General features: G+C 58.9%; 1 protein-coding gene across 2 annotated transcripts in view; it reads left to right on the top strand.

Moving 5' to 3' along the window:
- The first annotated feature begins 8,065 nt into the window (after window positions 1-8,065).
- LMX1B (LIM homeobox transcription factor 1 beta) overlaps window positions 8,066-19,400 on the top strand; it is a 79,584-nt gene continuing 68,249 nt past the window's right edge. For both annotated transcript variants that reach the window (XM_066367142.1, XM_066367141.1), the window contains exons 1-2: window positions 8,066-8,426; window positions 9,264-9,450. In XM_066367142.1, the coding sequence (XP_066223239.1) occupies window positions 8,288-8,426; window positions 9,264-9,450 (326 nt within the window). In that variant the 5' untranslated portion in view covers window positions 8,066-8,287. The remainder of the gene's footprint in view (window positions 8,427-9,263; window positions 9,451-19,400) is intronic.

Genomic DNA, 19,400 nt, shown 5'->3' with positions numbered 1-19,400 from the left:
GTCTGCTCTGCGGACCGCCCAACCTCATTCCATACAAAAGGAATATTGAAACCCAAAGGCCTCGTCACTTGGCCTCCTGCCTCTGGTCTCACCCCTCACCACAGCCAGAGAGATCATCCTAAAAAACAAACTTGACTGGGGCCCGGCACTGTTTAAACGCTCCCATGGCTCCCCACCGCCCTCAGGTTCCAGTCCACGCTCCTCATCCAGTCCCACAATGCCTTCCCACACTTTTGGCCATGCCCTTGCTCTGACCCAGCCATACATGCTTCCAATGGATCAAGTTCTTTCCTGCCTCAGGACCTTTGCACATCCAGTGACCCTCGTATTCCCTCTAACAGGCCACTACCATTCTAGATTCAAAAGCCGACAGACCTACTTGAACCCTCACATAGTAATGGAAAGTAGTAATATCATTCCCATTTTCCAGATGAAGAAACTGAGGCCCTGAGAACCATGACATGACTCCTGAAACTAAGCCCCAAGCCATGCCAGCTAGACTCCAGAATCTGTCAGTACCCAAGAGGAAGCACCTGGCTGCACCTCTGTCATAACTGGAGGGTACAGATGACTCAGTTGAGAGGGCAAGCCAAGGAGAAGAATGGGACCAATGTGGCACAGAGCAAAGGCACTGAAGTCACACTGAATGCATTCAAAACCCAGCATGGCCACTTATACACATGTGGTCTCAGGCAATACAGTTGACCTATCTGAACCTCAGTTTTCTCATCTGTAAAGTGGGGCTAGATAATAGTGCCTCCCTCAGAGGCACGTTGTGAGTGTTCAGGAATGTATGCATGCATGTGGTGGAGACTCAGTCAATGGCATGTGCCGCCTCCCTTGATGCATTCTGGAAGGCTGCACCAGCCCAGACCAGCTCAGCCCAGACTAGACTTGAATCACGCTGGGTTAGGCTGTCGGGGCCTGGGAACCATCCCTGCCCTGTTTTCTGTTTTGGGTTTTGTTTCCCAGTCTTTCCTTTGGAAAGAGTCCAGCTTCCTCCGTGCTGGATGAAGGCAGGAGGGGAGTTGCTCATGCCTTGGTCTGGATGCCCGGAGGAGCCATGTGGGGAGGTGACAAGAGCCTGGGGTTTGGAGTCTGGCCGATCTGGGTTTCAATCCAGGATCTGACATTTATGTTACCGTGCGACCCTGGGTAAGTGACTTCACCTCTGTGAGGTGTTGATTTATTCGCCTGTTAAAACGTCTTGTGATTTCTGCCTCAGAGGACACTGGAGGCAGATGGAGGGACAGGGATGAGGGAGGGCTCGGGATGTGTTTTCCCAGTGACCACCAGTGACCCCTCTTGGGGTGGGACTGAAGGTGGAGTTACCAGCACGCATGCCCCCTGGCAAACTGAAGCGGGCAGATGTGTGGCCTGGGATGGGGTTTGGGGGTAAATTGGGGGGAGGGCACAATTCAGCCCCAGATTACCAACACTCTGCTAGATGAGGGTCTAAGAATGCGGGGCCTATGATTTTTCAAGAGAAAAAGCCACATTTTTATGCAAAATCTCATGAATAAAGTATGGTAAGGAGTATACACTGTATGATGCCATTTATAAAATTCAAAAACAGGAAAAACTCGTGTAAAGTGATGGAAACCAGGATAGTAGGGTCCTTGGAGGGGGGCTGGGCAGCGAGTGCCTGGGGGGCAGAAGGGGAGATTATGGGGAGCCAGGAACACACTCTCTCCTCTCTCTCTCTCTCTCTCTCTCTCTCTCTTGTGTCGGGGGTATGAGTGCAATGCTTTGTGTGCTTCTCTATGTGTATATTACACTTCAATAAAAATGCTAAAATAACTTTAGAATAAGTCAAGACTGCAGTGCCAGGAGGAGGGACAGCCAGCTTGGGCCAGATCAAAGGGTCCTTCCAGCAGGTGGCATGGCATCTCAGGCACCAGTCAGACACCTGAGACAGGGGCTTGGGTGCTCCTGGCCCCTGACACCCCGGACTTGCTCTGCACCCTGATCGAGCACCGCTGCTTCTCACACCAGACAGGAGGGGCACCACCCTGCCCCCCTTCCTCGCCACCCTGTCCCAAGAGGGCTGGGAGCCACATCTCTGACAGCCCCCTCTGCCAGCAAAATACTTCTGAGATCAAATTCTGGAGAAACAGGCATACCCTGCCACTTCATAATGAAACGACACCCCCAAAACTCACCCTTATCTATTATTCATTTTACTTCACCAAGAATATCCAGAGCACAATAATCAAAAGGCAGCAGTTCTGTTTTCAAAAAGCATTCCTAGAATTGGGAACTCACCAAGCCTGCCTCCCAGCCCACAACTCCACGAGCAAACCACGCTGCAGTCCCTGGTGCTCACGAGCCCCCATCAGAGGGGTGTGGTCTGCAGTGGGGCCGCCCTGGCCCCGCCCCTCGGCCTGGTCCAGATATCTTGGTTTTATTTTTATTTTCACCCTCATTCTTTACTTATGGTGGGCCAACAGAAGGCGCATACGCTTCCTATAGAAAGCGGCACTCACCAAAACAAATGCACATCAAATGCATTTATTTGCACAGACACTCATAAAAACTTTACTAGAAACCAAATAATTACAGGAAGGGGCGAGCCTCCAACTCCGCAGATCCCCAGCATTTTGAAGTGGATTGAAGATAAAGATCAAATAGGATGGGGCACTAGCCCCCATCACACCCAGCCAGCACTCCCCCCCCCCCTGTGGCCTGGACCCTCCCAGAGGAGACCAATGAACTTCCTTGCTTTTGTGAATTTGTGTCCAATTCATATAAAATGTCTTTCTGTGAGTTATTCTTAGTGTCCTAATGGGGCTTTTGTGGCTCCAAATATGGTCCTCGGCTGTCTCTTTGTTCTGGCTCAAGCCCTCTGCCAGGGAAGCCCCTGGTTTTAGATGGGCTGAAATAACCCTGTCCATCCACTTGGTAAGAAAGGCAAAGATTCCTGAGGGAAGTGCCTTTTAAAAAATAAACATAAACAGCACCTTGAGAATCCCACACAGCTGGTTTTGATGCAATGAGCTGAACCTCTAATTCTGTTCCCTACCAAGGGTCTGGCATGGGTAGCCCTGGCCTTGTCCATGCTGGAATCATGGCACTAGGTGACGAGGGTCTCCTTCACCCAGCCCAGGCTGCCAGGATCTGAGTCCCGCCTGCCCTACAGAAAGATAAGTGGCTAAGCTCAGTGGAATCAGTTTCTCTCTGGGCTCTGGTTGGAGGAGGAGCTGTGATTTCCCCAACTCCTGGGGACTCCCTTTTGTCCAATTATTTACCAAATATGTATAGAGGCCCACTATGTGCCAAGCACTTTGGTGAGCACTTACATTTTGTCTTCTCCACTACCTTGTAGGATAAATGCTATCCTATGCCCACTTTACAGATGAGGAAGATGAGTTGCAGAGAGAGCTGGACTTTCCTGAGGTCCCACAGCCAGATCCTGAACCAGATCTGGATGATACCCAGAGACCTGCTCTTGCCCACTCCCAACCCTTGACTGGCCAGTGGAGGACCTTAGCCTGGACCACCTGGCCAGGGCACTGTCCCTCCCTCAGCACCAGCCCTGGGCTGGCAGCACCCTTTCGATCTAAGGGATCCTGGTCTCCTGACACACCAGGGAGGAATCTCATGACTGATGACCCAGACCTTATGCTGAAAAGTCATGGGTCTGTGGCCAGAGACCCCACCGGCTGGTCGGGGTGGGCTGAGCTGCAGAGAGGAGAACTTCGCTGGGGCTGGGCAGTCCGCCACAGTGCACAAAGGCACACGCTAGCACACAGCCTCAGTCAAAGTCACACATACTGCACCTTACCCGTAAACGCTGCTTGAAATCCCATCCCCTGCCCCTCTCGTCAGCCTAGAAGACCCCAGAAGGGAGAGAGCCTGCTCCCAGCCCTGAGTCCCAGGGACCGCAATTTGGACCTTTCCTCCGTCCTGGAGACCTCTGCCGGTGCCGCCCAGCTCCACTTCCAGAGCTCCCTGGTCTCTGACCCCGGACTGCCTCCCCGGAATAGTGACTTCCAACCTGGGCCCTAGCTTGGGGCAGCTTAAGTCCAGTCTGGCTACCTCCCATGGATCTGAGTGGCTCTCTGACAGGGAGGAATTAGGAGCCCGTGTAACTCCTGGTCTGCACCTTCATGCCCTGTGGCACCTGGCTGGGGCAGCACCCTCCATCTCTGACCAGGATCCTCGCCTCCAGCGAGGGTTGCAAACGGGGAGGCGACCCCGCCCCGCTGGGCTCTGGTCAGAGGGGGGGGTCGCTGGCTCCGTGCACCGAGGGGGTCACAGGGTTGTGCTCAGGGTAGTTCTGGCCCCGCAGGTGCGATGTGAGACCCTAAGAAGAACAAGGGGGAGATGGGGAGAGCTCAGTAAAGATGAGGCTCCACAAGATTTGGGAACCCCAGAAGCCCACCCTAGAGCTTTCCTCTTCGGTTTTGCTTCTTCCCACGTGATTCTGCACAGCCGACTGGGTCTTTTCTTCGGTGGAGAAAATCCGAAGCTTTTTCTGCCGCCGAAGTCCGAGCCAGAGAGAATCCTGGATCCGCCGGAGCGCCGGCGTCATGCGTCCGCGCGGCAAGGGCCAGTAGCGGCTACCGGATCAACCCTGCTGCTGTCCTGCGGAGCAAGGCGCTGCTCGCTGCCCACGGAATGCGGCCGACTCGGGGCCCAGGCTCCGGTTTCTATCGTTTCCTCGGTCACTTCTTCAGCAGAGAAAGAGGTCTGGAGGTGTGGGAGTCGCTATTGTGCTTGAGAGAGACCCAAGTCCTCTGCCCGTCTGTGTGCGAAAGATCCGAGACCACAGATCAGCTGGGGGAATGGGTGACCCGGCGAGCAGGAACAAAGGGCAAGGACCACGACCTATAGGGAGGACCGGAAGGGGGGGTGGACGAATGGACAGTGAGCAGGGAAGACGTAGGGAGGGAACTCCAAGTTTGTGCCCTAAGCAGCCCCCTCGCAGACCAGAGAGGGCAGCCCTGCCTGAGTCGTACTGCACAGCCGGCAGCTGCGGTGGCTCTGAGCGCCACCCTAGGCCCTCCCAATGCTGCTCTGGTGGTGTGAGTTGTGACGTGGACAAGGGCGCAGTGTCCTGCCAAAATTCTGTATGCCCCAGGACAAACCAGCCACTGGCACACGATGGGGCAGCCGGCACGTCTTCCTGCGCTGAGATCCAGCCAGCCAGTGACCCCGAGAAGGCAACCCCGGAAACAGCCGGCGGCCCCAGTTCAGCTCTGGGCGCGTGGCCCGAGGGTCAGTGAAGTCTAAGAGGCCTGGCCACAGGGACCCCCATTCAGGCAAAAGGGAGAAGTTTGGAGAGAAGAGGACGGGTACAGGGAAGGGGGTGGTCGGAGCCAGGGAGAGAGGGATGGAACACTGCATCGGGAGTCTGGGATCCGGGGTCCGGGGTGAGTCTGTAGGGTCCGAGACAGGGGAGGATTTACAAGCGCGCTCCGAAGATGGCAAGGGTCTGGGCCTGGAACCAGGACCCTCTCGCCTCGTCACCCGACAGCCGGTGCAGGGACGCAGCGCTACCAGCAGAGGGCAGAATATGCCCGATCGGTTCGCCAGTCCGGCGCCCAAATCTGCACCGTCCCGCCGCCCGCGTCTCCTCGCGACCGCCAGCCCCCGCCCCAGAAGCTGGGAGAAGGAGTCCCGGCCCAACCTCGGGAACGCAAGCCTGGGGTTTGCAAGGACCAACGATCAAGGGCGTGTGAGAAAAACCCCACATCCATTCATCCGCTGTTCTGATTACAGACACACAAAAAACGAGAAATACACTGAAACAAGAGAAACACACACACACATACACCCCCAAACCCCACAAAACTCCGAGACACCCAAGCACGCAGAATCATTCAGAAACTCGGAGATCCACACAGACACCCAAAGGCGACACAACGATAGACATACAGAAAAGGATCCCAGACACAGATACAGAGGCTGAGAGACGACACACAAAGACATATTGTGCCCGCATAAAGTGACACAGGGATACACACAAAGACCTACAAAACCACAGAAGGTACATGGCACGGAAGGACACTCAGATTTGCGCGCGCACACAGATTCACACTCGGGGCCCAGAAAGTCTCAGGGACACAGAAATATTGTATGTGCACAGAAACACGGGTGCACACACAGGCAAGAGCCTCAGAGGCGGGAACATCGACACGCAGACACCAGATACCCACCGACACGCCCGCAGGTACTGGGGCGGGGCGGGAGGCTCTAAGCCTCCGCAAATCCGGGCCCCTCCGCGGGGCCCCACGGCACAGGGGGCCACTTCTGAGCAAGCCTTCCGCAGGGTCCACATCTGATCCGCCCTCTCGCCTCCAGCGGGGTCAGGGGACCCGCCTCCGGTGCCCTCCGCCCCCGCCCCGCTCCGCGCCGCTGCTCCGTCCCGGGAGGGGCCGGGGCCGCCCGGCCACAGCTCACGGGGTCAACCCGCGCCGGCCCCACGGCTGCATCGCCGCCCCTCGCACCCTGGCTCCGGGCGAGCCGGCCTCGGGGGAGCCCCAGGGGCCGAGGACACAGCGGGTCCCGGAGTGAGACACAGTGCCCTGCAGCGGGACGCAGCCCCGGCGCGCCGAGAGCGGGTGCCAGGCCCGGGGGGTGGCAGGCCTCGCGGGCGCCGAAGTCGGCGGCTGGGTCTCGCCCGCGTTTCGCTCCCCAAGGCCGAGGCCCACTTTGCGCAAGCTCTCCGTGGCGCTGTCCCTGCCGGGCGCGGCCTGTGGACCCCTGGCCAGGTCCCCCCACTACCACAGGTCGCCTATCCCTGCGCTCTCCGGTTGCCTTTGGGCGGCGGGATACACCTCGTCCCGGACCTTCAGTCCCCGACCTGGGGCCACCACCCTCTACCGTGTCCCTCACTCCAAACCTGCGAGGCCAGGTCCTTTCCACTGCCCCCAGCCCTCTCCGGGGACCCCCCTTTTCCAGACCTGATCGTCCTCTAAACTTTCCGTCGCCTGAACCCCGGCCTCACCTTTCTCGTCTGCCCAGGGTCTCCACTCTTGATCCTGGGGCCCCTCCACAATCTTCACTCACTCCTCCTCCCAAACTCGGTCACGTCTGAAGCCTTCCCAGACTCCTCACCCCAAATCCGGGGCCCAGCCCCTCGCCCTGGGCCAAGGCCCTGTGGGCGAGTCCTGGGCCAGCAGCCCTTCCCTCCTGCTGGTCCCCGTCCCTCAATCCCGGCAGCCAGCCCTCTCTGCGGACCACACCGGCCCCGGGAAGGCGCCGCCGCCCGGGGACGCCAAGTCATCCCGGTGCGACCTACCTCGGCCGACAGTCGGGGTCCCCGGGCGGCCACTCCCGGCCGGCGCCGTCCCCTGGTGGAGCCGCTGCGCTCCCCGCCGTCCGCGCGGTCTGGCCTTGTTCAGGGCCACTCCTCTTAGCGCTGAAGCTTTACAAAATATTAATAATAAAACAGGCAAGAAAGAAAAAAGAAAGCTTTCATTCCCCAACTCCCAGATCAATTTTTCAAGGGGGTGGGGCACAAGGATTTGTTTGGAGGGTGACCCAAACTTCTGAGAGGGGCCAGCGGGGCGTTCGACCTGGCCGGGACTCCCGAGCCGATGGCTAGGGCCCGGCGCCGCGCAGGGCGCAAGCTGGGGGCGCGGGGAGCCCTCCCGAAGGGTGGGGGGGCGGCGGCGGCACTATTTGACGTTGAGCCGCCGGCTCATCCCGGCGCAGGGATACGAGGCGCTCCAATGAGTTCAAATGTCAGGAAGTTTGAGGAGGGGTGAGGCGGCTCCCGGCCGGAGTATCCCTCCGCCGCCAGCCCCAGCTCTAAACCAAGCGGCTCCTCAGGCGCACCATGGCACTGGAGTAGTGCGGGGAGCGCGCCGGGAGCCCCGCGGCCCGCTGCGCCCCGCCCGGGACCCCGCTGCGCCGCCCGCCCCCCCCCAGCCGGCGGGGCCGCCCCTGCACCCCCGCCCCTTCCCCCGCCCGCCGCCGCCGCCGCCGCCGCTGCCGCCGCCGCCGCGGTCTCCTCCCCGCGGCTTCGTCTGCCGCCGCCGCCGCAGCCCGGCTCCGGGGCTGACAAGCAGGTGACAGAGAAGCCGGCGCGCGTGGCTGCGAGTGCCCGGGAGAGCGCGGCGCGGGCTGCAGCCGCCCCGGCCCGCCAGCACGACGCCGGGGCCCGGGGCCAGCGCGTCGCCGCTGCACGCTCGCTGTGGGCAACCGGCGGCCCCAGCCGGAGCCCCAACCCCGCGGGAGCCGCGCCTCCCCGGCTCCGGGGCCGCGGCGGCCGCGGCGAGCGGGCAGGCGGGCGGGCGAACACCCTGGCCGGCGGGGCCCGCAGCGCGCCCCGCGTCCCATGGATATAGCAACAGGTCCCGAGTCGCTGGAGAGGTGCTTCCCCCGCGGGCAGACGGACTGCGCCAAGATGCTGGACGGCATTAAGATGGAGGAGCACGCCCTGCGACCCGGGCCCGCCACTCTAGGGGTGCTGCTGGGTGAGTGCGGGGTCGGAATGCCCGCGTGGTCATGGGCGGGGAACAGGGGCCTTGTCCCGAGGTGGAAGCGGTCGTCTAGGCCAGCTGATAAAGGAAATTGTTTGCAGGACATAGGGGGGTGGGGAGCACAGACAACTCCTGGAGTGCTCACCAGAGGGGCAACAGCTAGACAGGTATCCTGCGGGGACAGAGGCAGGCAGCAGGGACATCACTAGGAGGAGGGAGGACAGGGTAGCTCCGGCCTCACCCCCACCCCCATCTTCATCTGGCCTCGGACCTAAAGATGCACTCTGGGCAGGAGGTAGGAGGCGGGGTGGGGGGTGATGGAGAGGGCCCAGCTCGTCACCTTGGCAAGCTTGGGCGTAGTACCAGGTCACTCGGGGAGGGGGCACTTCTTAAAAAAAAATGTTCCCTGAGTCACCCAAATCACAGATTTTGGTGAGATTGGGAACAGAAGACCACGAATGCCACTGTGGGGCGTGTCAGCCAGCGAGCGCCCCAGCCTCCCCTCGCCTGTCTCTGTCCTAGCCGGCTACCCCGCGCTGTGCTCGTTTCCATACGTTTTAATACCAAGCGCTGGATCTCCGGAGAAGGGCAGAGCGCAGCGCCGAGCCAGGGCTCGAGGCCCGCGGCCTCTCCGCGCTGGAGCCCGTGGACTAGGATGAACTAGCTGACGCTGCCCGGCCCTTGGCGCGGCGGCCGGGGGAGCGCAGGCGGCGGGCAGCGCTCCCGGGCTGCCCTCGACCTTGGAGCCAGGGCTGCGGGGACCGAGCGGCTGGGACGCCGGGGCCGGGCTGGTGGGCGCTGACAGCCCGGCTCTCGCCCTGTGCGCTGCAGGCTCCGACTGCCCGCATCCCGCCGTCTGCGAGGGCTGCCAGCGGCCCATCTCCGACCGCTTCCTGATGCGAGTCAACGAGTCGTCCTGGCACGAGGAGTGTTTGCAGTGCGCGGCGTGTCAGCAAGCCCTCACCACCAGCTGCTACTTCCGGGATCGGAAACTGTACTGCAAACAAGACTACCAACAGTAAGCGCCTCTCGTCCTCCTCCTTCCCCGCCGCCGCCCGGCACTCCGGCCTGGTTGCCCCCCTGCCAGGCCGGGCCCGCGTCCTCCCTGCCGCCGGCTCTGTGCGCCGCTGGGCCCGCCAGCCCCAGGGCTCCGCGGGCTGCGCGTCTCTGGGCGAACTATCCCAGCCCTGCCGACACTGGCGGGGTGGCCAGGAGCCTCGGACACCACCTAGTTGCTGTCCTTTGTCCGTGAAACCTGCGCTGGGCCGCTGAGTTGGGGTGCAGGACAAGCCCTGGGCCGACTGAGAGATAGATGCCACGGTGCTGGGAGGCCTGAATTGAGGACCAAAAATTGATTTCCAAACGAAAGTAATGCTTTAGGAGACCAGGCCCAGGTGGTGTGCTTCTCCAGCCCAAAGGCAGGGTTTGTGGGGTTTGGGATTCCTGGAGCAAGGAGGTGGAGTACAAGGGTGCTGAATTGTCTGAGCAGCGCCCCATACCGCCTTCCTGCCAGGCGCCCTGCTGTGTTTTAGTCCCTGATGGAGAGAAAAGGATGTCCATCCTACCCAAACCGTTCCATGCGGGAATTCTGCATTTATAATTTTTGTTGGCTTTGAGAAACTGTCTAGGAAGAGTACCTCAAGATGTGGCAAACCACACTCTGGGGATCCCCATGGGGGCAGGGCACTGACCCAATCGGGGTTCTCCAGCGGCTGTCTTTTCTGCAATATCTGCGTGTTGGGGAGGGTGGCCTCCTCTGCCCTGATACAGATCCAGCCTCAGGGCTGAAGCCAGAGGCTGTGGGTTGAGCTCTACCTGCTGACTTTTGTTTATAGCTGAGGCTGTGGGTTTGTCTGGCAAGGGGCTTGCGACAGATCTTCATCTGAGTTTTGCGCCTGACAGTATGTTTGAGAGGGAGGCAGAGCGGTACAACAGCCGAAAGAGGGGTGTGGGGATCCCCAGGGCTGTATCGAGGAGGCACGGGGGTTCCTGCAACAACTTTCCAGTGAGGCCTGGCAAACTCTTCAGATGGGGCTGCAGGACGGGCAGGCTGCTCAGGAGGCTTGCGGCTCAGCGGGGACTGTGTCCCCCTAAGAAAAGCCTGGTCTCGGTGTCTGCTGGTCCGTGCAGCCTACCTGTTCTGCCAGGGACTGTCTCTAAATCCAGGCCCTGATGAAAATTGGAGCAGCTGGCGTGCCCTTCCAGCTGCTTGGCTGAGGCCAGAACCCTCCAGAGGGCATTGGGCTCTATTCTGAAAGGCTCTGGCTGAGACCCACACCAGGGTGTAATCTGGCTGTGCTCCCTGGTCTGGGGGCCTCGCAGGAGCTGGGTTTTGTGCCACGCTCTTTTGCTCTTTTTGCCTGCTGGGGGCTCTGCGGGCAGGAGCTGAGGCCAGGTTCTAGAGAGTCGGCTCTTTTACTGGCCCTAGAGCCTAGCTGAGGCCTCCCCGTCTATCTGGAGCGCCCTCCGATCAGAGGACCCTGCCGGTGACCACTTTTGCGCTGCGCCCTGGACTGATGGGATTCGAGTTCCAGGAGAAGGTGAAGCCGCCAGTCAGCTCAGCCACAGGCAGGCAGAGGGCAGCGCAAATGAAATGGGGAGAGTGGTTTGGGGTAAATGTGGTCGGTGGCTTTGGGCCGGCCTGGGGAGCAGCAGCCCCTCGCCGGGCTCACCAGCCTCCAGCCCACCCACGTCCTGCCGGCCTGCAGCCTCACTTGCTCTGCCCGCCTGGGCTCTGGCAGTGCCACTTCCCACTCAGCTCAGCCGCCGGCCTGGACGACTCAACACGTGGGGACAGGAAGCTCGGGCCACTGGAAGTGGGCCTCCAAGTCATTTGTGCAAGTTTTTGAATTTTTTTTTTCACGTATTGAAACGGTTCTTTCCAACCTCTTGTACAAATCCGCTCGTTCTAGCCCCCCTCCTCACCCCTTCATTTTAAAACAAGGAGAGGACAGCCCTGGTTCTTCAGGGCCCAGAACTAACTGTAAAGTTGCAAAGTCTGAACTGGATATTGCCCCTTAGAGCTGAGTGACCAACCCCCTCATTTTACACAACAATTAAACATTTGGAATGGCTTTGTTCAAAGTATATTTGTTTTAAAAAGAAAAGAAGGGCGACCTACGAGCTTTTTCTTCAGCGATAAAGGGACCGTTTGTGAGGGAGTTGTGGAACCGGGCGAATCCCGGCCCTGAGCCCGGGTCCTGCAGGGCAGCCTGCGGCGGGCATCCCTCGCAGCCCGCTGGTGCCCCTCCTCCCTGGCGGGCATCCCTCGCAGCCCGCTGGTGCCCCTCCTCCCTGGCTCCCTCTCTCTCTTCCAGTAACACCAGTTAGGGATCCGCACTGGGCGGCTGGTCGGAGGCTGAAGAAGGGTTGCCAAGACCATCCTGGGGACAGATTCCCCGCGGGTCTCACTTCAGCCTCTCAGGGGAGCCAGCCCGCCACGCAAGCAGGGGCTCACTGGGAAAGCAGTGTTCTTTGCACAATAAAAAATATATTTCGCGATTTATTTTTTTTTCTTTGAGGATTGCAGAGGCATATATATTGCATCTGTGCGTAAATGCCTTCAGAGGAGAATCCAGGCAAGCGGGCACGGCAGCGTGCCTTCTCGATTCTGTCTTGTCAGTAGTCAGCCGTACTGGGAAATTAACAGCCCCCCCACCCCCACCCTAACTTTGAGAAACGTGTCCTCCCGGGGCGGGGGGCTCGGTTCTTAGAAAGAGGTGGCTATTTTTCTTAAGCTCTCTTCCTCCAACTGTTTTTCGAAGATCCTGGACACCTAGAAGCGCAGCATTGTTTTACGCACCACAGGGGTAATTAATTGACATTCAGCCCAACTTTTAATAGCATTTGATAAAATAAAATTTTAAAAAAGACCTCGGCACGCCTTGCACCGGTGAAAAGAGCCGGCACCAGGCATGTGGCAGTGTCACACGGAACTCGAAAGTCTTTTTCTCCTACGTGTTTTTTGGGGCCTCCATCTAAAAAAACCAACCCCCAAAGCATCGGATTGTTCTCCTGTGCTCGAGGCTCTGGCCCCTCAGCAGCGCGAGCTCTTCGGGCAGAAACCCCGGCTAGAAACCGGGAGGAGACGTGGCCTCCAAACGCCAAATCCCGAGCGCCCCTCTCCTTCCTCCACCCGAGAACCCATGGAAAAAAAATGACAACATACCTCCCCCCATTTTTTTTTTCTTGGCGGCCTGGCCAAATAGAATTATGTAACTCTTTTCTTGCCGTCGTCTGTCGCTGCCTTGGAAAGGGTTTCTATCCTGAGGAGGTGGCGAATTCCTGGAGGAGGCTCCGGAAGGGGGGAGGGTTGGCGGGAGAGTCCAAAAATCTGTCACAAAATGGAGTCGGATCGCTTGTAAGACAGCTCCCAGGTCTGGGGACCCGGGACTCGTCGGCGCGCGAGCGGGAGCCTGCCTGCGCAGGGACGCGGGGCCCCGCCGGCGCGCACCCCTCGCGGCCGCGGCGGGCGCCCTCCTCTCCGCCGCCGAGCCTGCGAGCGGCCCCGGGAGCTCGCCTGCCCAGGTAGGATGCACCCACCTCGGCAGGAGGGGGGCAGCGTGGCTTTGATGGCGTTTCACAAAAAGCCGTCTGAGTCCCGGGGAGATTTTTTTTTTTTTTTTAATTTACCCCAGCTGGCTGCATGAAGCTCGCTGGCCCAGCCCGCTCTTCCCAGCACATTCCTTTCCTTGGAAGTGTTTACACCGGGAAAGGCCTTCCTGGGAGGCTCACCTCCCCTCGGAGCACCGGCGGCAGCAGGGCCGGGTGTGGTGCAGGGAAGAGCAACGTAGGGCCCGCTCAGGTCTGGCGGCATCTCCTAGCTTGGGAGGCCTCCCATAGGCCTTACTACAGGGTGCCAGTGACCGGCAGGACCACCTCCGCCGGGGGTGCCCCAGCTGGCATAGTTCCCATCGGACTCATCCGCAGAAATCCCTGCCCCAGGCTGGGGTCAGGGCCTGTCCTGGAAATGGGCCTCCTTGGAAGGAAGGGCCCGCACTCTGCCCTTATAGGAAGGCCTCGGCAGTGCTCTCCTTGGGGATCTAAGGGCGGAGAGACTCACTCTGCCAGCCCAGGCCTGGGGACCCCCTCGCCCCTGGGAGGGCACCTCTCCATTTAACCCCAGCAGTTGGCTGCAGGCGGAAGAGTAAGCAGAGGCCTTCCTGAGGCTGCAGTCGTCTGCTGCTGAACGGAGGCATTATTCACAGCTGACTCCGGGCTCACCCTGTATTCCCCAGGCTCTGGGCTCGTGTAGCCTAATTTGTTTGCTGGCTTTTTTCTTGAGAGGGGGAAGCAGGCTGTGAGGATCTCCTCTGGGGTCTGATTGGTGACCCTCAGCTCTTCTCCCTCCCTCCCTGGCCACTGGAGCCAGGCTAGGACCCCACAGCCCTGACACCTACCTGAGTCTCTTCTGTAATATGGGGACATGTCTACCTGGAGGGAAGTGTTCTTACAAGGATTTGAAATAATGGGCCTCAGAGGACCTGGCATCTTGTTGCCTAGAAATTATTGTTTTACTGTTATCACCATCAGCGTGGCAAGGAATGCCTTGTCTTCGAGGACACACAGCAAACTGGCCATGGGTTCCATGTCAGAGAGGTGCAGCTGGAATTCGAGGCTTGCCATGAGCCTCTCTATGCAGGAAGATAGGGGGCACCCCTGGGAAAACCATTCCCTTTGCCTGGGACACTGAGGACCCTGCCTTCCTCGGTGATGAAAAGAACTTTGGACTGTGAGGCAGACCTGGGTTCACCTCCCAGCCCCAGCACTCAGCAGCTGTGTGATCTTAGCCAGGTGGCTGCCCGTCTCTGAGCCCTGGGTTCTCCATCAGCAAACTGGGGGTGATGATGTCATTTCCTAGGGAGTTGTGAGGATTACACAGGGCAGCTGGTGGGGCTTCAGTACTAAGTGTTCTCTATTCCAAGGGATCCGGTATCCTCTCTCGCACCTCCAGAGAGGCAGGAAAACTTCTCATTGTTGGGGTGAGAACAGATGCCAACTGTGCATTATCAGGAAGGGCAGACCGTGGGGTCGGGCTGGCTGTGGCGTGGCCCTGTTTCTTCTTGGGAGCGGTGGATGTTGGACCAGAGCAGGGACCTTTCCACTGGGGAACAGTGGGAATCTGCAGGGTCTAGTTTGGAGAAGCATACTCAATATTATAATTTCATATTTGAAAAACTGCTCATGCTTATTGTTTTTGTGATTGAAGTGACTGAAAATAAAGCTCAACCAACATCTCTGAGGCTGAGGGAGGATTCAGAAGAGGGAGTGTATGGGAAGGAGATCCGAGGATCTATGTTTCTCAGAAAGACGAGGTTTGAATGGTGAGAAACCAGCCCAGGTGGTCAGAAGGGCCCTCCAGCCGAGGGACTGGCGGAGAAAGGCTTTCTGGTTCCTGATGGGCTGGCAGTGCCTCCGCCTAGAGACCTTCCTCTGTCCTGTGGCTGTGGGGTTTTTAAAAAAGAAAAAAGAAAAAAAAATCAGTCCTACTTTGGCATTAGTTAGGCTGAGGAATGGAGGATGCTCTCAACGACATGAGTTATAACTTCCAATTTGTTGGACACCACAGTCAGGCCTCAGCTTCGGGGGGGGGGGAGGAGGAGAGGAATGGCCTGCTCATCCCAGGGCCTGGGCGAGCTGTCATTCAGCTGGGGTGCAGGAGGTCCCTAGGCCCTTGGCTGTCTGGCTGACCCAGCCCTCTCCAACCTCTAGATTCTGTGCTGATGGCAGCAAAGAGCAAAACCAAAATTACATGGCTGTATTGCCACTGCAGTCAGAAGTGGGGAAGAGGTGGTGGGGAGGGGAGGGCCAGGCTGAAAACCATATTTGAAAACGTTGATTCACAAGGCAGAGGAAGCAAAGTGGCAGACGTTTGCCATTTCATCGACCGGCTGGTGTTCTCCATTCATGTCATAAATGTCTCCTGTCATTTGAAGCCAAAAGCAACACGATTTGGTTCCCCGGTGGCCTATAGGGTTTTTCTCTTTTTTTTTCCTTTTTGCAGTAAATGTTTATTTGTTAATAATATACTTTAAACAGCCTAGCCTTGACCTCAAGTCTCCTGAAGCATCCATCTTCTCTCCGAAAAATCTTTCAAAGTTTGTGTAATTTTGGGGGGAAGGTGTAACTGACGGGGCAGTGAAGGGCCTGTTGTTTGCTTTAACTACTGCTGCGTGGTGGAGTGGTGGGGTACAAGGGGCCACTGTGCTCAGAATGGCAACTTTCTTGGGTTTCAGACCTGGCTGACAGCACTTCCTCGCGGCCCTGTGCCTTTGCTTCTCCTGATCAGTACAAATAAATTTCTGCGTGGGCCCTTCCTTTGTTATTCCCCGGGCAATATTCTATCCATTTCTGTTCAGCCTCTTGACTGGCAGCCGCTGGACCTGCCCGGTGGCCCCTGGGGCCCTGAAGGGGGTCAGGGGGAGTGTAGGGGTCGGGAGGATGTGTGAGTACATTGGCCAGGGGGGAGAGGGGGCTTTGTCTCAATCGGGAGCCTGGCTTGACAGGCCGGGACCCAGAGTGCTGGCTGATGGCAGAGCACCTGGCTGGCCCTGCACTCGGTGAACTGGGGTAAGTGTTGCTGCAGGAAAAACCCGGTTCCTGGAGTCTGGTTCCAGAAGAAACAAAGATGTTTGCTTCCTGGCCGGCACTGGAAGAGGTTTCCCTGGGAACTGAGAGGTGGTTGCCAGTCCGGGAGGGTTCTCGGGGCTTCCCAGAGCGACAGAGGTGCCCATCGGGGCTGGCGGGAGGGAGGAGCCTGGTGAGCTGCTGCTGTCTAGCTGCAGAAGGCCGAGTGGGCGGCAGGGACACAGGACCGCCAGCCGCGCCGGTGCTGCGGCAGCAGTGATGGGAGAGGAGGAGCAGCGCCGAGCAAGACAGGCTGGAGCTGGGTGTGACCGCTGTGCCCCTGCCCCTGCCTCCCGCTTTCCTCGGGGACTCGGTGGCTGCTGTCATGTGACTCCTGAACTGCCATAGTTACTGGGCTGCAGGGGTGTGGGAGCCCGCCCAGGCCTGGGGCTGCTGAAGCCTGTGGAGGTGGAGAGGACAAGGTGCTCTGGGGCCCCCTCCTCCAAATGGAGGTCCCCCCTCCGCGGGCACATTTTCTCAAAGGAATGAGCAGGACTGCAATGACATCAGGGATGGAGAACAGCACTGGCTCCCAGTGACACAGGCTCCCAGTGACACAGGCTCCCAGTGACACAGGCCCAGGGCCCCGAAGAAAGGGCTGATGGCTCTTGAGCCTCCGTTTTCTCCCCTGTGAAATAGGGGTGACAGTTTCCATCTCGCAGGATAAAAGTGAATCAGTCTGTGAGGAGCGAGTGAAACAAACGGAAAGGTGCCAGCCTGCATTGGGCATCCAGTCAACGTATGTTTCCTTCCTGCCTGCCTGCCAGGGAAGTGAGCCCAGAGCCCTGCCTGGCAGGGATGCATTGTCCGCCCCACGTGGGAGGCCCAGAGAATGCAGCCTCCAAATCAGGCCTCCCAGGGGGGCCTGGCCCGCCCTTCTGCTCCTCAGCCAGGTCTGGGGCCTGCGCTTTGAAATGTTCCCTTGGAAAGGGAATGGGCCAAAGGTGCCTCCAGAGATCAGTCCCTGGGAGCAGGCAGGCAGCAGAGGCCCAGTACGACTGAGGCATGTAGGTCTCGTTTTTCTCTCAACAGATTCTTGAACATGGCCAGCAGAGGGGCAGGTCACAGTAGTGCATCTAGAAGGAAAAGGAACTGGCCTTCCTTCAGTGTCTGCGACAGTGTCTGCGATGTGTATTGACCTTCACTGCTCTAGGTGTATAGGTGAGGAAACCGAGGATGAAGGACTTAGGTCACTTCCCCCAGGCTCAGAGTTAATTCTGTAACAGCTTTTTCCCCTGGGGGGTCTAATTCCCAAAGGTGGTGACATCCCTAAATCCTCCTGCCCTGAACTTCCTGAAAGCTCAATTTCCCCAGCACTGGACAGTTGGGATTGTCCCTAGAGCGCCCAGCCTGGAAGGTGTGGGGGATAACTGCCTAAGGGTGGGGATTAGGGTAGGGGTCAATGCCCTCCTCTGCCAGAAAGCCCTGTAGGGCCAGCCTTGACTAGAGAAGGAAAAAAGGTTAGAATAACTGCCCTTCTCCCGGTGGGAGAACTTCTTTCAGGGTCGCTGTGCGTGGGCGGGGGAGGGGGGGGGCTCTCAGCGGTCTCCGCCAGCGCCCTTCTCCGGGCCCACCTCTCGGAAGGGTCCTGCTCCTCGTTCTTCTTCTCCCCCGAGTGAGGCAGAGCGGTGCATCGACTTCCCGGCTCCTGGTCTCCTCGGCCGAGCCGCGGGCGCCAGCACCGTTGATGAATTTCGGTGTCACCAGGGGTTTAGCCCGGATTTGGGAACCGCGCGCTCTAATACGCGCACACGGTCCTGCCCTTTCTAAAGCGCAGCCCTTTCACCCAGCAGCTGATTTATGAAGGAACCCGATCCCGGGACGGGCTGGGCTGGAGCCGGGAGTACGGGGCCCCGCGACAGCCTTCGCGCTCCTTCGCGTTTCGGGGGGCCCCTGGCAGCTCGGGGTGCGCTCCTGGACTGGACTTGGGGCGCCCTGCAGAGTGGGGTCTCCCGCGGCCAAGAAGGAGCAAGTCCCCTTGGAGCCACTTAACATCCGCTGGAAGAGAGCAAGGCTGGTGGAGAGAATTCCCGTTTTTCGTTCGGAAAAGAGCAAAGCTGTCGCCCCTCCCCAAGCCCTCCCGCCGACCCCCTCGGGCAGGCCCAAAAGCAGCAAGTTCGGGAGGTTTGTTTATCGAGGGAACAGAAAATTGAAAAAAGACTCTAAGACCCTTTTCCCGCCTGAGAAACGTGCAAAGTCCCTCGGCTCCTGGAGGCGGTCAGGCGGCGGAAAGCCGAGTTCTCGCGCAGAGGCCCGGGCGCCCCCAGCCCCCACCCCTGCGCCCGGGCCTCAGCACGGCGGGGAGGGGGGGGCGGAATTTTTTCAGATTTGGTTTGCAGGGGGGAAATGTGGTTGTATCAATCCACAAATATTTACTCTTAACAGACTTGTATCTGTGGAGATTTCGAACAAAGACAGTTTAGGGGGATTACAAAAACCCTAAACCCCGTTTTTCTCCCGGACTTGGTGCTTTAAATGCCAATTACAGGCAAGCCATATCCAACAGCAACGGGGGGGAGGCGAGCAGGGTCGGGCCGGGGTGGGGGGGCGAGTCCAGCCATTAAATGTAACTTTTCATTATGAAAAGGATTTCGCCGGTTTTATCTTCTAATAAGATTATGTCACGAACACAAGTACCTAGGATGGTGCTGAGTGACAGGGCTCTGTCCTTTAATCAGAGGCTGCGCCGCTCAAACTGCGGGACCCTTTGTCCGACGGAGTGAACGACGGAAACTTGCCATCCTAATCCCCTTATTCATGTCAAGCAGAGAAAAGAAGGCGAGCACCTTACAACCGTGTCCCCTCCACCCCTTCCGAAGGCAGGAGGAGGTGGGCTTGGGCCCTGTCGCCCCCCGGCCTGTTCTTTTGGAGCGCCGGGGTCTCCGGAGCCCGCCAAGCGTTGCAGCAGGGGTGGAAGAGGGGTTGCTTTGCAGGAGCCTCGATTGTCAGCTTCTGGGAAATGGGGCAACTGTGCCACGAACAGAGAATATTGGTTGGGGGAATGTTTTTGTTTCCACTGGCGGAGAGCACGGCTGCTCTGTTTCCTCTTCCCAGGAAAGGTGGCACTGGGGGTGGGGGGGACAACCACGATCCCCATTAGAGCGGGGTTGGCAAAAATCAAGAGACCACACGGAGATGCCAGGCTGGGGTCTTCTGCAGGGCGGGTTTCGTTGGCTCGCTGGGACTAGATGTTCCTACGCGCCTACTCCTGCGAGTCTCGGGTTGACCATTCCTGCAGCTCGCTCAGCCCGGTTCTTCTGAGGGGAATTCCTTTGTTCGACCCTGCGGGGAAACCCGCTTCTCCGCCGGCCATGGCGCCTTTATTCTCGCCACCACCGCTGC

The sequence above is a fragment of the Saccopteryx leptura genome, chromosome 2 (assembly GCF_036850995.1).
Source record: "Saccopteryx leptura isolate mSacLep1 chromosome 2, mSacLep1_pri_phased_curated, whole genome shotgun sequence".
NCBI classification, from domain to species: domain Eukaryota; kingdom Metazoa; phylum Chordata; class Mammalia; order Chiroptera; family Emballonuridae; genus Saccopteryx; species Saccopteryx leptura.
This window is presented reverse-complemented; position numbering and strand designations above follow the sequence as displayed.